Source organism: Crinia signifera, chromosome 7, assembly GCF_055691185.1.
Source record: "Crinia signifera chromosome 7, ASM5569118v1, whole genome shotgun sequence".
In the NCBI taxonomy this organism is placed as follows: Eukaryota; Metazoa; Chordata; class Amphibia; order Anura; family Myobatrachidae; genus Crinia; species Crinia signifera.
Window position 1 is genome coordinate 97,209,796 of NC_139223.1, and position 14,721 is coordinate 97,224,516.

The window sequence follows — 14,721 nt, forward strand, 5'->3', positions numbered from 1 at the left end:
TTGAATACACGTTTGAAACCTCCCGACTGAGTGCCGCTGTCTGTTATTCTAAAGACTTACTACAATTGTTTCCAGAAGGCACCCGGGTAATTGCACATGTGGGTGAGTGCCGGACCGAACTACCAGACTATATATATATAGTCGGTGGGGTCGGCCCGGCACTCTCCCTCATGGGCAACTGCCCGGGTGCCTTCTGGAACTGAAGGATAGTCGATATGAAAGAAGACAGCAGCGGCACTCAAGGGGGAACTTTTAAACGTATTTATCACAGCAAAAACGGACCTACGTTTCGGGGATTACACGCCCCTTTGTCAAGGTGTAAAAATCAATACAAACAGTGTGCACATTGTGTTTACCTTAAATAGGGTGAGAAGACAGGTGTCCCGGCGTGCACGGTCCGTCCTTCGGCATCAGCGTCATTACCAGAAGTACAGGGCGGCGGAAGTCATAGTCCATCATGAAAATCAGTATCAGAGGCGCTCGGTGGAGCGCAAACAGGAAGGTAGTCATAGTTACCTGAACCGGTTTCCCTGGTGATCGCTTATGCTTGGGGAAACAAACCCTGGGCGCCGTGTCACTCTGAAATAAGCAAAAACATGTTTTTGTTTTTGATCATGTTTTTGCTTATTTCAGAGTGACACGGCGCCCAGGGTTTGTTTCCCCAAGCAAAAGCGATCACCAGGGAAACCGGTTCAGGTAACTATGACTACCTTCCTGTTTGCGCTCCACCGAGCGCCTCTGATACTGATTTTCATGACGGACTATGACTTCCGCCGCCCTGTACTTCCAGTAATGACGCTGATGCCGGGGGACGGACCCTGCACGCCGGGACACCTGTTTTCTCACCCTATTTAAGGTAAACACAATGTGCACACTGTTTGTATTGATTTTTACACCTTGACAAAGGGGCGTGTAATCCCCGAAACGTAGGTCCGTTTTTGCTGTGATAAATACAACGTTTAAAAGTTCCCACTTGAGTGCCGCTGCTGTCTTCTTTCATATCGACTATATATATATATATATATATATATATATATATATATATATATTTAAATTTTAATATATAATTATAAAGAGAGAGAAAACAAGAGGGTGCTGCGCAACCACAGCAGTCCAGCAGTAACAGTGTGTGCCCGCACTACGTGACGGCCTTATACAGAGAACAGAACGTGCAGCACTCTAGTTTTGGTAGTAGATCAAGCAAAATTTAATCAGCAGCAAGTAGTAGATAAAGTAAAAATTGAAACAACAAAAGCAACGTTTCAACATACAAATGTTGTTGTCAGCCTGACGACAGCATTTGTATGTTAAAACGTTGCTGTTGCTGATTTTAATTTTTGCTTTATCTAATACCGAAGCTGGAGTACATCAGACTCATGACCTCAGCACTGTGAGGCCGTAATGCTAACCATTAAACATTGCATGCTGCCCCAAATTAGATCAGAATATATATTTATATAAGAATCCTGTCTGTCTGTGTTTGTGTGAGTGCTAATTGTAACTATTCTCATAGACTCCTGCAGTACAGCAAGATAAACATTACTTGTTTTCATTGTAATGTTTGTAATAGCTCTCTCATGTAAGGCACATAGCAAGATAAGAAGTGTCTAAAGGGGCCTACACACCGGGAGACAGTGGCGCCGGAACGGGGGGGGGGAGGGGGCAGCTTGCCCCCCCCCCCAAAAAAAATACTGAGGCGCTAAAGTACCGTTGTCTGGGGGCGCTGTCAGGGCCGGCGACAGGGGGGGTCAAGGGGGACATGTGTGACGGGCCCCGGCGATCTGAAGTGCCCCAGAGCCCGGCCGGGGCCCGTCTGTGTCTTGATGTATGTGTGAGGTCTTTTCTACACTCACATATCCTGCAGAGCTATGCGCGCTGGCGCCGCTGCGCCGGGTCTCTCCATCCGTCCTCCCTGTCAGACTCAGTCCCCTCCCTGCCGGCCGCCCTGCCCAGCGGTGTTTGATTGACACTTACAGTGTCCGACGTCGCGGCCGCCCGCCCCCTGCTGCTTCAGCGACGAGCGTCGCATGGGCATGGCATCCAGCATCGAGGTCCCCAGCGCGCTCCAACCCCATCCTGCTGCGGCCAGCGTGTCTGCCCTGCTGTGTATGGGAGGGATCCAGGCAGCAAAACAAAAAAAGTAAGTTGAGGAGATCTCTAAACTTGCTCACAATTTGAGTTAATGTACATTGGGGATGTATTAAGTTATGGGGATTGTGTGAACAATTGATGTTCTGGGCATATGAGTGGTGTGGGGACATGTTCTGGGCAAATGAGGGTTATAGGGACATGTGCTGAACATATGAGGGATGTGGGGACATGTGCTGAACATATGAGGGATGTGGGAACATGTGCTGGACATATGAGGGATGTAGGGGCATGTGCTGGGCATATGAGGGATGTGGGGGCATGTGCTGGACATATGAGGGATGTGGGGGCATGTGCTGGACATATGAGGGATGTGGGGGCATGTGCTGGGCATATAAGGGGTGTGGGGGCATGTGCTGGACATATGAGGGATGTGAGGGCATGTGCTGGACATATGAGGGTTATAGGGACATGTGCTGGACATATGAGGGTTATAGGGACATGTGCTGGACAAATGAGTGGTGTGGGGACATGTGCTGGACATATGAGGGATGTGGGGGCATGTGCTGGACATATGAGGGTTATAGGGACATGTTCTGGACATATGAGGGTTATAGGGACATGTGCTGGACAAATGAGTGGTGTGGGGACATGTGCTGGACATATGAGGGATGTGGGGGCATGTGCTGGACATATGAGGGTTATAGGGACATGTTCTGGACATATGAGGGTTATAGGGACATGTGCTGGACAAATGAGTGGTGTGGGGGCATGTGCTGGACATATGAGGGTTATAGGGACATATAGCAATTTAGGGGGCGCCAAAATGAGATTATATCTTGCCCCCCCCCAACCTAAAAACGTTCCAGCGCCCCGGCGGGAGATGATCAGGAACGCTTCAGCAAGATTGCTCAGCACACAGCTATGTGTCAGTGCTGTGTTTTGAGTGATCTTTCAGGGCCAGTGTTCTCCGGTTAGAACACTGGCCCTAATATAGTCGATTATTGATTTATCCAGCACACTGGACATGCGGTGCCGCACATAGAATGGAATCAACTTTATTGGCCATGTATGCTTGCACACAATAGGAATTTTTGGTGGATTTACAGTGCGGCATCAAGCAGGGATGAAGGGGGGGGGGCATTACATACATTACATTAAGACATTACATGTGGGGAACACATACCCACCGAGTTGCACAGTGCCTAGGCAGCCATCAGTGGCGCCACTGGTCACTGCTACAGCCAGGTAGGTAACATTAAGCAGAGACAGTACAGTTATCACACAGGGAACACATACCCACCGAGCTGAACAGTGTCTAGGCAGCCATCAGCGGCACCACTGGTCGCCGAAACAGCCAGGTAGGTAACAATGCAAGCAGAGACAGTACAGTTATCACACAGGGAACATATTTGGCTGAGCTGCACAGCTCCTAGGCAGCCATCAGCGGCGCCATCTTGATCATGCTGCTCAAAGGCAGCAGTAATAATATTTGTATTTATGTAGCACTTTTCTTCCAAAGCTGGCACACCCTGCCAGCTTGTTGCTGGCAGGGTGTGCAACCAGCGAAGGTACAGCATACAGGCTTTGCATACATCTCTATGGCCCCTACACACGGACTGATGTAGGGGCATTTTGTAAGTGATCTAGTTATGGCTTAGAAAATGCCTTCAAATCGCACCGTGTGTTGGCCCATCAGAACAAACACTGAGGTATTTTCCAGCTTGTTCTTCTTAGATTTCAAATTTAGAGAAGGGAGAGATGTTTGAATCTCATTCTGTACAGGGCAATATATACAGAAGGGGCAGGTTCCATCTTGGCAGGGGAAGGCGATGGCGATGCCAGCCGCCATTCCCCGCCAGCGACGGCGCTTCCACCGCCGCCTGCCCGCACCCCCCCCCCCCCCCCAACCCTGTCTGTCTCCCTGAGATGGAGACGGACAGGGTTCCCGTCGCCCCGCCGACAGAGATTGAGACGCGCGTGAGACGCACGTGTGTCTGTCAGATGGTGAGGCAGGCCGCTGGCGGATCGCCAGCGCTGTCGTTCTGGCGATTCGCCAGCAAGGAAGAGGCCTGCCCCATCTGTAGTTCACTATTTCTATTAAATAAAGACTGCTATGCATCTCACAGGTGAATCTTGGGTCTGACTATGCCTTCGGTGTTCGGAACTTTTTGTTTCTGTGCAAAATGGTTGTAGAGTGCCTGAGTCACATTGTGCGTCTCCTTGATATGGATATGCCCACTTCATAAGACTTGAACGCTGTAAACAAATGTCAGTCATTTGCACTGTGGGTCTGATGCTTGGGGGATTGGCAATGTGTAAACCCTGGGAGCGAATGGCTTTGGCGAGTATCACACTTGCCAGGCTGTTCGCTCTAGAGGGGGACATGGGGCAGGTGAAAGTCCAGCGTTTTACGGGCCTCCCCATAAATATTCTGGGCGTTCCTCTTTGAACACAGGAGTGGTGATGCCTGTTCAGGGAGGGGTGCTTCCATCACATTTCAGCACTCACCCTGAATTTGTCCATTTCTGTCGGTAATAAAAGTCAGTTCAGACTGACTTTTCTTTTTTACCGGCTTTTTTTGGAGTCCTATATATACATTCATTTTTTCAACTAATAGTAATGACTGGCAACTCTATCGCAGACCCCAGGAATCCCTCCATATTAGGGGTTTCCCTCACAACTAGTGAATTTCATGGTAGGAGTTGGTCTCCTGACAGTTTCCTCAGTTGGGATTGGGTCTGCTGCGAGCCATGACTCATGGTACAAGGTGCAGTCAATGGTTTTCTACCTCTTTAATCCTTAAAATATTCATTGTGTATATAGTGATGGACTTGGTGTAGGGGGAATTCCTAGTGGCATTATATATCTGATACCTTCCTCCTTATTTCCTTCTGGAAGATTCATCTTGAGCGACTTCGATTTGTATGGATTTTGCTGTCCTTCCAGAGTTTTCTTTGGCCGTACCACTGCCTCTAGGATGTTTTACTTGGTCATAATGTTTGGGCATCTGTGGACTGAGTTGGTAAACTTCATCCCTTATCTGGATGATCTAAGTTTTTTCTCGAGGGTGATTACATATATGCTTTCTGTTGGCACTCCACTTATTCAGTGGGTTGATGATGCTTTTCCTGAGTCTTACAGCTACTCAGAGAATTCAGTTCTGAATGATAATCTTCGGGTGGACAAGGGATTTGGTCCACAGGGCCCTGTGAAAGTTGTCTTCTCGGTTGTCTATTCGACTTCTACTGAGGAGACCAGATTGTGAAAGTAGGAGGGATCCTGCCCATTTGGAAAATAAATCCAACAATGAAAACCCGGAATGAAATAAGCCATCAGGTGAAGACCCATTAAAGGCCAAACCAACACGGTTTGGCCTTTAATAGGTCTTCACCTGATGGCTTATTTCATTCCGGGTTTTCACTGTTGGATTTATTTTCCAAATGGGCAGGATCCCTCCTACTTTCACAATTTGGTCTCCTCAGTTGATGATTTTCCTCTGGTGTTGGTTGTACAGTACAATATGTCAAAAAAGATTAATCAGGAATTTCTTCAGGATCCCGCCGTGCTATTCGATTTACTAGAACTTGCAGGACATTGTGGCAGGCAACTCCTCTTTTTTTTTCTAAGGGACACCCATCTAAGCGAAGTCAGACTACTCCATGGTGGCGGCATCTATATAGGCCTAATGAAAACACAAATTATTGACACACTTAGTAGTGTTTTACTCCACGTGTTGATTGTAAGAAGGTTGTCTTCACACCAGAAACCCCCTTGTATTTTCTGAGAGTTGGGGGATTAATGGGGTCCTCCTCACTTTAGTTTAGCAGTCCCATCTTACTATGAGCTTGCGATTTTCTCTAGAATCTAGCATCCAAGGGCTCTGGCAGTGGATGCCTTGTCAGCTATGTGGTCTTGCTAGTTACCTTAAACATTATCTACCAATTCTGCTCATTACATTTCTGCTTCCTTATGATGGAAAAATGAAGAGGATTTTATCATTCTTGTTGCTGCAGACACATTGCAGATCTGGGTTTGCAGATCTGCCAATTTTACTTGCAGACGACCCTGGGATACTGCCTCTTCACTCAGATCTGCTTTAGTAAGGTATTTGTGGTCAATTAGGATTTCTGGGACCTACATCTACAGCTGGGCTGTTCAACGGACAGTATGAGATGAGGGAAGATTTTGAGGCTTACCACATTAGGTCTTTCGCATTGGGCACAGGAGACTAGAGTTTGGTTTTCATGAAGAGAGAGCGGGATTTTGTTGTGGTTTTACTTTCCATGTTTGAGAATACATGTTGTTATTTCCAGCCATTCTCATTGGATTTGGAAAGCATACAGTATTTAACCTGGTGTGAGAACAGTCAGCTTTCTGCTGTTCAGTTTATTGCTTCTGACTTCTCTGCTTTTCCAGTATGAGGCGGGACTATGTCTGTAGTCCCTTAGGGTCGGTGCTTGTGTGGCTGCTTTTATCTAAAGCTTTTCTTTGGCATCTTTATTTGCTATGCAGTGTTGCAATCAGTCTGCCGACCTTACGTACATATCATGTAAGGCAGCCTTGCTGTTTACTTTGGGTTATGCCAGGAGTGTGTCTAAGTTGGGAGCTACTGTATGTCGTGTCGTTATCCTTATTTCATCTTGCATGTGGACACGGTAGGACATCGTACTCATCTGGCTTTTCTGCCTAGAGTGCTTTCTCCTTTTTACGTCACCCAACCTATTGTGGTTACGGTTTTACCTGAAGATTCTCCAACATCTCGCTATTTATCTAGCCAGGATGGTTTGTTTATTGAAGGCAAACTCCCTTCTTTGGCCTTGATGTGAATAAATACCCACTTGAAAAAGGAGACCTGCGTGTCTCCGAAACGCGTTGCTGACCCTGAAAAAGGACACACTTTGATTGATTCTGCACAGAGCAATCCTCCATCTGTTTGCACTGTACCTAGACATTTGGACACTTTATTGGGACCGCACTTTCCTGCACTTGAACTTTATTTGGGGGACTCATCAAAGAACCAAGCCTCCTGAGGTGGTGCCGCAGAAACTTCTTTTGAAGTATAGCCCACCGCAGCATCGGTTTATGGTGAGATAAACTTATGTATTGACCCTCGAATATATGAAAATTGGCAATCCCACTTTGATGTCCACAAGGATATTTTGTTTGTATATTGTGTTGCATATATTGTTACATATACTTGTTTGTATGTTTTTACTCCAATAAACCCCTGCTTAATTCATGGTGGTTTACATGAAGTCTTTTTGAAAGAGTTGCGCCTGGCTACAACAAATTTTGTTTGTTTCTTGGTGTGAATAAGCTTGGATGCCTCTGTGGTTCACAACTTAGGCTAGATATTAGTATATATTGCAGTTTCTCATCAGGCTTCTATTGCAGTTCTTCAGCCTGTCCTGGCATCTGTGATGAATCATTCTACTCTTGGTGGGTCCTTTTGGCTGGCTACTCATAAGGTGTCTAGGATGCTGTGGTGGTGTTGTACCATGTCTTAGGCAGCAAGACACATTTTTGTAATGTTTTATAATTTTGACATGTTTGCGGCCTTTCACTTTTACATTTAGTCGTGCAGTTTTGCAAGATTCTCAGCACATTCCCGCCCAAATGGGATGCTTTGAGATGTCCCCATTGTATTCAGAGACTCCAACATTCCCTGTAGATGACACAGAAAACAGGATTTTGGTACTTACCAATAAATCTTTTTCTGTGAGTCCATAGGGGAGGCAGTATTTCCACTCTACGCTGCTCTTTTCTTGAGATGGGTTAATGCGCCTGGTTACAGGGTGTAATTAGTATCTGATTGCAGGGTGCAATTAGTACCTGGTTGCAAGGTATAATCGCTTTACAGTCCTTAACGTTATTGTATAGCATATATGTACTCTATGTGTGTTTCTGATGTAAATATGTCTCTCTGCAGATATCTTTCCACTCTCCTTCGGTGTTTGTTTTGCCATCTATCCTTGGGCACAGTTTCTAAACTGGTCCGTGGAAGGGCACAGCCAGTCGCACACATTAAGATTAAGTGCCTTCTCCCCAAATCACCCATCTATATTCCATTGTATTCAGATACTTCAGTGTCCCATATGGACTCAGAGAAAGGGATGTATTGGTAAATACCAAAATCCTGCAATTTTGAAACTGATGCCATGCACAATCAGCTCCCACAAAGGAAAATTATATGTGGCATGTCTATATTCAGTGCATGACTGGAAAAAGCCATTTGGCGCTAGAGTCACACTTTTATTGCATGGAGGATAGATGTATGTGGACACATTTGTAAAATATTGATTATAGTGATTTGTTAAGGTGGACAGCTCACACTTTCACAGCAACTGTTATTTCACGGTTTCATATTGTCCAATTGACCTCACTTCTCATACTTATCTGAGCACTTTCCTGGTGTCACATTTTTTAAATGTTTCAGAAGCATCACTGCTCCCCACTGCAATAGAGATACCTTGGATTAGTGATCTGAATAGTCACACACTAATTACTTTAATGTCCAAATTTTTAGCAAATAGGCCTTATTTTACTGTGTCTAGACTTTCTTATTTTCTTTCTTTTTAGAAAGAGAGCCAAAAGGCTGATGATTACCTACGTGAAATTAAGGATCAAAACCTTCTTCCTATAGCAGTAGCGAAATGTATTGAAGCAAGTGGTTATGAACATTCACCAGAAATGCAGAAATCATTGCTAAAAGTAAGTAAAATAAATCAGCTAAAATGGGAATGTTTGTATAACTAGATGGATCTATTACAGTTTTACTACAAAGCTATGAATATAGTCAAAAATAAAACCAGATGCCCATGCTGTTGCTCCTGGCCAAGCTCCCACTGCATCTAGGCTGTTACCAGTAAAATCATTTGTTGCTGGTCACCTTAAGTGTGGTTGTTGAATGCTCTTTATTCTAACTTTACCACCAATACCTAATAATTATCATAGCAAGAACATTATTTGTAGGGTTTACAGGCATGGATACCCAATGCCCTGAGTGGCTTCGGATAGAAAATACATGTTTGAAAGCAGCCCTACTGGTGGTATGGTTTGTGGAGGGAGTTGATTACTCCCACTTCATAAAGGATAATTCTGATTTGGCCACTACAAATCTTGTGCATTATGTACAGCCATATGATAGAATGGTGCCTACGTTCAGTGTCAACTGATGCTACAATACCACTATAAAAGTCTTCAGATACTAACATTGATTGTGCCATTAAATTTCGCACAAGCCCTTTGCTAGGTGCAGGTCATCCAACTGAGTATGGCCTTTATTTTCAACGATTCAGCAACCTTTGTATCCTGCCACATTCAGCGACACTCTAATTATACAGCGATACTACACTACATCTGCAACACAATGTACACCCATGCTTGGGCAACACATTTCTAATACAAAAAAACGAAAAATGGTGAATAACAAAAACAATCATAATTGCTAATTATCTAAGGTGCTTGTTAAGTGACACATACAAATCAATGTGCATCAAAAATTGAAGTATGATACTTTCCTTTATATGTATCCAAATGAGGAACAATCCTTGGATTCTATTAGTGATGTTTATTCTTCATAGAATGATGTAACATACTCCAATGGATATTCCGGGATGATCCAAAATCATGTGGTAGAAAGAAAAAAAAATAAAAGAAAAAACGTTTCTTGTTTAGTTTCACGGCAGCAGCTTGGCCGCCCGCTACTTCCGGGTTCGGCGCTCTGCAAACTTTCTAAAACAAAGTCCATGCCAACGAGAATAGTTCATACCACCACTATCCATGTTGGCATGGAGTTGATTTTAGGTAGCGTGGCGAGCATAGCGATCCACCGAGCCCGTAGTGTGGGCAAGTGAAGCGAGCCCCGCAAAAGGACACAGACGCTGCTGTGACTGAGACACTGCCGCCGTGAAACTAAACAAGTACCGAAAAAACACACAATGTGTAGTACTGTCTGAAATTAAATAAAATAAGTCCAAAACTGTGTTTCTGATTGGTCTTTGATGATTTGAGATAAGAAGGACTTACCCCACTCACACAGCAAAGGTAAGTAAAATACGCTGAATCCCCCAAATGGGCCGGCAGTGCCTCACTGGAGCTCCTAGCTTGGACAGCTAAATATATTAAATCTTAAAGGAAGATCGCTGGAAGTTCCCCACCGGAGGCAAGATATCAGGGACACAGGACGGTACGGAGCGCTGATACCCGCCTGGAAGAACTCCCCTCCCTACCCATGGAGCGTCACAGTGGCTGGTGATTGCTTGCGCCCGTTTAGCTGGGCCCATACCTGACTATCACGCGGGCATCTTGGGGTGCTGCAGTGGCTGGTTGCAGGTTGCTCCCGGCTATTGCGGCGACTCCCTCTCCCTGGTGATTGTGCGCTCTCCCTGCTGTCTGGATTCCCTCAATACAGCGGGTTTTTTCAATCGCTGGCTGATCCCTGGTCCTGCAGTAGTGTGCTCCCCCGCTGGCTAGGAGCTCATGTTGTGAGGGCTTTCCTGTGAAAGAAGTGCTCTGGACTGTACTGCTGCAGGGAAGCCCCCTTAAAACACGGGCTGGATTGCTGCAGAGACATATTGAGTATTTATCTATTAACCTTCATGGTCCATGACTAGGATTAGAGTAGTGACCTCTGTACCTTATTGCCTCCAGTTTGTTATACTATTACATGTATTTGCAGTCCTCATTAAACTGCTCCTGATCATCTCAAGTCACTGAATTCCGCACTACTTAGCTCGCTCAAAAATAAAGGTGTCCTTTTTTCTAACTAAAAGCTGTATAGGCATCAGAAGCTTAAACGTGCTCCTTGCCCTTAAAGTTACTACTTCAAGGACGCTTTACACTCTACATAAATAGAGGACATGCTCTCTATCTTAGATATCTAAAATATCATTGAAATGTTTGTTTGACTGCTCTCTTGCCATGGCCCCCTGCCCTTAATTCACCCACACAAAATGGGAAGTGGTGGCCCGTAGCTGAGACTTACGAAATGTGAATCTGTGTCTTACATCACCTGTTGCATGGAACGCACTCTAGTACAATTGTGCCCTTCTTTCATTTGAACCTTGTGTTATTAATGGGAAAACCAGAAAAGGAGGGCAGTCATCTGGAGCCAAGAAATCTGCAGTGACGCCATCACAAGCTAATTTGTTTCACTACCTTACCCCCGAAACCGCTTTTCCCAGTGCTGACGCAAGCCCTAACCCTGACTTTCTTATACCTTCTGATTTTGAAACAATGGCATCCCTGCCATCTGATGGCTCTGCAAGTCCGCAAGAACCTACCATGGCTGATATACTGGCTCATCTTCGCTCTCTTCCCAACAAAAGACCTTTCGACGAAGCAAGACTGTGACAGTCTGTTCATGTCGCTTACCAGTTCAGGTGGTACGACGGGATCTGTTCCAGGTGTGTGGTCTCTGGTGCTTGAGCACGGCGCCAGGGGGGTCTCGGCAGTCAGCATTGTGCGTGGGTGACCATGCCCACTCTGGCTGGTCGCCTTGTGCTGGCATGGAGTGCTCTGGTCTGGATTCCGGCTCTGTCCCATCACCCTGGATGGCGGTAGCGGCACTTGCAGTGCTTCCAGCTGCCTGTGGGGACTTCACTGACTCAGGGCATACTAGCTCAGCCACAGCATCTATGGAAAGGTGCCATCTTGTTGGAGTCCTCCAATAGCAACCCGGACTGAAGTCAGCAGCCTATCAGAGACTCTCCAGGTGGATAAAAGACTTATGTTTGAAACAAGCTGGCGCCAGTGCTTCGCTTGTCACTCCTTAGGAAACACCAGCGTCCTGTGCTCTCCTGACTAACTGTGCACTTCCAGCATCTTGCTTAAAGTGCATTTAGTCCTGATCACCTGTGCACCTCCAGCGTCTTGCTTCAAGGTGCAATCAGCCCTGATCATCTGTGCACCTCCAGCGTCTTGCTTCAAGGTGCAATCAGCCCTGAACACCTGTGCACCTCCAGCGTCTTTCTTCCTGGTGCAATCAGCCCTGCTCATCTGTGTACCTTCAGTCTGGGTGCAACCTGCAAGCAACCTCCTGTGCACCTTCCGTTTGGGTACAATCTCCTGCTATCACCTGTGTACCTTCAGTCTGGGTGCAACCTGCAAACAACCTCCTGTGCACCTTCCGTTTGGGTACAACCTGCTACCACCATCAGTGTACCTCCAGATTGGCTACAGCCTGACACAGTCTCCTGTGCACCCCCTGCTTGGGTGCTATCTGCTACAGTCACCTGTGTACTCCCAGCCTGGTTACAACTGGTTCCTGATTCCTGTCCTTCACCTGCTCTTTCATTATCTTTACCGTGGTTAACTCCTGAGACTCATCCTTCATATCAGTGTCCACAAGCTCCGAGCTCCTCCCAGGTCCCGTAAGAGAAGGACCTATATACGCCCTGCTTTTCTCCAAGCTGCAACCGTTCCTGGTCAACACAGAAGAGGCCAGGCATGTTTGTCTTTGATAAAGGTTGAATAAACCGAAACGTTAGACCTGTGAGTCTGTTTCTATACTGACCAAGGGGGTTATTCTAGTTCACTCTTTCTGACAAAATCCTTAGATGGACAAAACCCATGTGCACTGGAGGTGGAGCAGATGTGACATGTGCAGAGAGAATTAGATTTGGGTGGGGTTTTACTTCAAAGTAAGATCTATATTACAGTGTAAAAATAAAGCAGCCAGTATTTACCCTGCACAGAAACAAAATAACTAACCCAAATCAAATTCTCTCTGCACATTTTACATCTGCCCCCCCTGCAGTGCACATGGTTTTGTCCATCTAAGAAGGAATTTGTCAGAAAGAGTGAATTAGAATAACCCCCCAAGTTAAATCCGTTGGAGTGCCGCCTGATAGTATCGCATGATACTTATATATATATATATATATATATATATATATATATATATATATATATATATATATATATATATATATATGCAGGTAACTGTTGATATTATAGCATTACACATGTGCAAGACTCAAATCTCTGATTTTGTTACTATTGTGGTTGTTTGCTTATTATTGTCTCGCTGTGTCGTGAAATATACAATTTCATTGTTGCTATGTGTACATCGTGCATTGAAAACTACTCAATAAAAACAGATTGCACTAAAATACGCTAAATGGTTTCTTTACTTTATAATTTGGAAGGGTGTACCATCACTCACTTAGGGTACTAGACCCACCCAAAAATGTTTCTTTATGGTCCCCACAAATGGTAATGATGGCGTACCCCACTCACTATTAGAAAGAATGTTGAGTTCCCAATAAGGTATCTCTTTTTGAAAGAACCCCCGCAGGTAATTATATTCAAGACCGATAATGGGATATATATCAATCAATGACTTTATCCATAAATGAGCGTACCCCTACTCACATCCACAGGAAGTGGTGAACACTCATAAAGGTTTCTTTGTGACTTAAAAACCCATAGGGTCCCGAGAGTAAGGGGCGTACCACACTCACGATGTCACAGCTGGAACCAAACACATCATGGTATCTTTATATTCACAGATCAGAATTCCCCAACGGATGAGTCACAAAGGATACAGAAGGGCAACGATTTTAAATCCAAAAACGTTTATTCACATGAGGTCCATAGTTGGACAATGACATTACATACAAAAATAGATGCAGAATTTAAAAATAAAATTAAAAAAAGTTTAAAACATGACAAGAAAAATTAAAAAAAAATAATAAATTTGCAATGAGCGGAAGCTTTGATGTCCCGCCAGTGGTAGGGGGTAATATATCAACCACTCAGTATGTAGGGCCTGGATCAGTCATTTCCACTAATTACCCCTTTACTGCACAGATGGCGGGAGAAGGGGGCATTGAGCTGAATGAAGGGGCCTTGATACATAACTTCCAGGGTGGTAGAGGATGTTTAATACGCAGAGGAGGGGTGTATAGCGGAGTCGGCTTATTATTCAAAATTTTCTGGTGGGAGGACAGCTTGCTTGACTGCAGATATCTACAGTTCCCGGAAATAGATTTCTTAGATTTTAATGGAATTATAAACTAGAGAATCCCACCTACCAAATGGTAATAGGGACTAGATCAGATTTCAGGAGGCAGAGCAATCTGCCAACGAGAATATAAAACTACATGCCAGGTATGTGGAGCTGGAGCAGTAACCAGCTGCTGGAAGGCTGATATCTATGGTTCTGGGAAAAGTAAAGACAAGCTGTTAGTATCCATCAAAGGGGGAGAGTCCCAGCTTTTGGAATATATCCTCAGAAAAGCTCTAAGTCAGACAGAACCTGAAATATCTAACTGGGAAAAGCAGTTCAAAGCAATGGTCCCCATCCAAGCCTGTTAAGTCATATATCTCCGGTTCCCAAGGGCCAATTTTTAAAATTCTTGTACCCATAGAAATAGGGGACCCTCAGCTTTCAGCCTCGGGCCCTTAGACTCCTGGGGGGGTTCTGGGTACTCAGCAATCCCCCCTTCGTGCGCCACTGAAAGTGGTAGCTGGGGAGTTTGACTGGGGCTATGCACCTGTGAAACTGTAATGCAGGTGCCTTATGATGAGCTCAGAAAGGACAGGAACCTCCTGTGGATCAGAAGGGCCCCTTCTGGAACTGTTATCCATATCAGACTTGGCAAACCTCCCACAGGCTGCGGGAGT

At 45.2% G+C, this 14,721-nt stretch overlaps 1 protein-coding gene across 4 annotated transcripts in view; it reads left to right on the forward strand.

Annotated features, from left to right (window-relative positions):
* VPS16 (VPS16 core subunit of CORVET and HOPS complexes) overlaps positions 1-14,721 on the forward strand; it is an 827,293-nt gene that overhangs the window by 379,185 nt on the left and 433,387 nt on the right. For all 4 annotated transcript variants that reach the window (XM_083153510.1, XM_083153511.1, XM_083153509.1 and 1 more), the window contains exon 12: positions 8,671-8,802. In XM_083153510.1, coding sequence (XP_083009636.1) covers positions 8,671-8,802 — 132 coding nt within the window. The remainder of the gene's footprint in view (positions 1-8,670; positions 8,803-14,721) is intronic.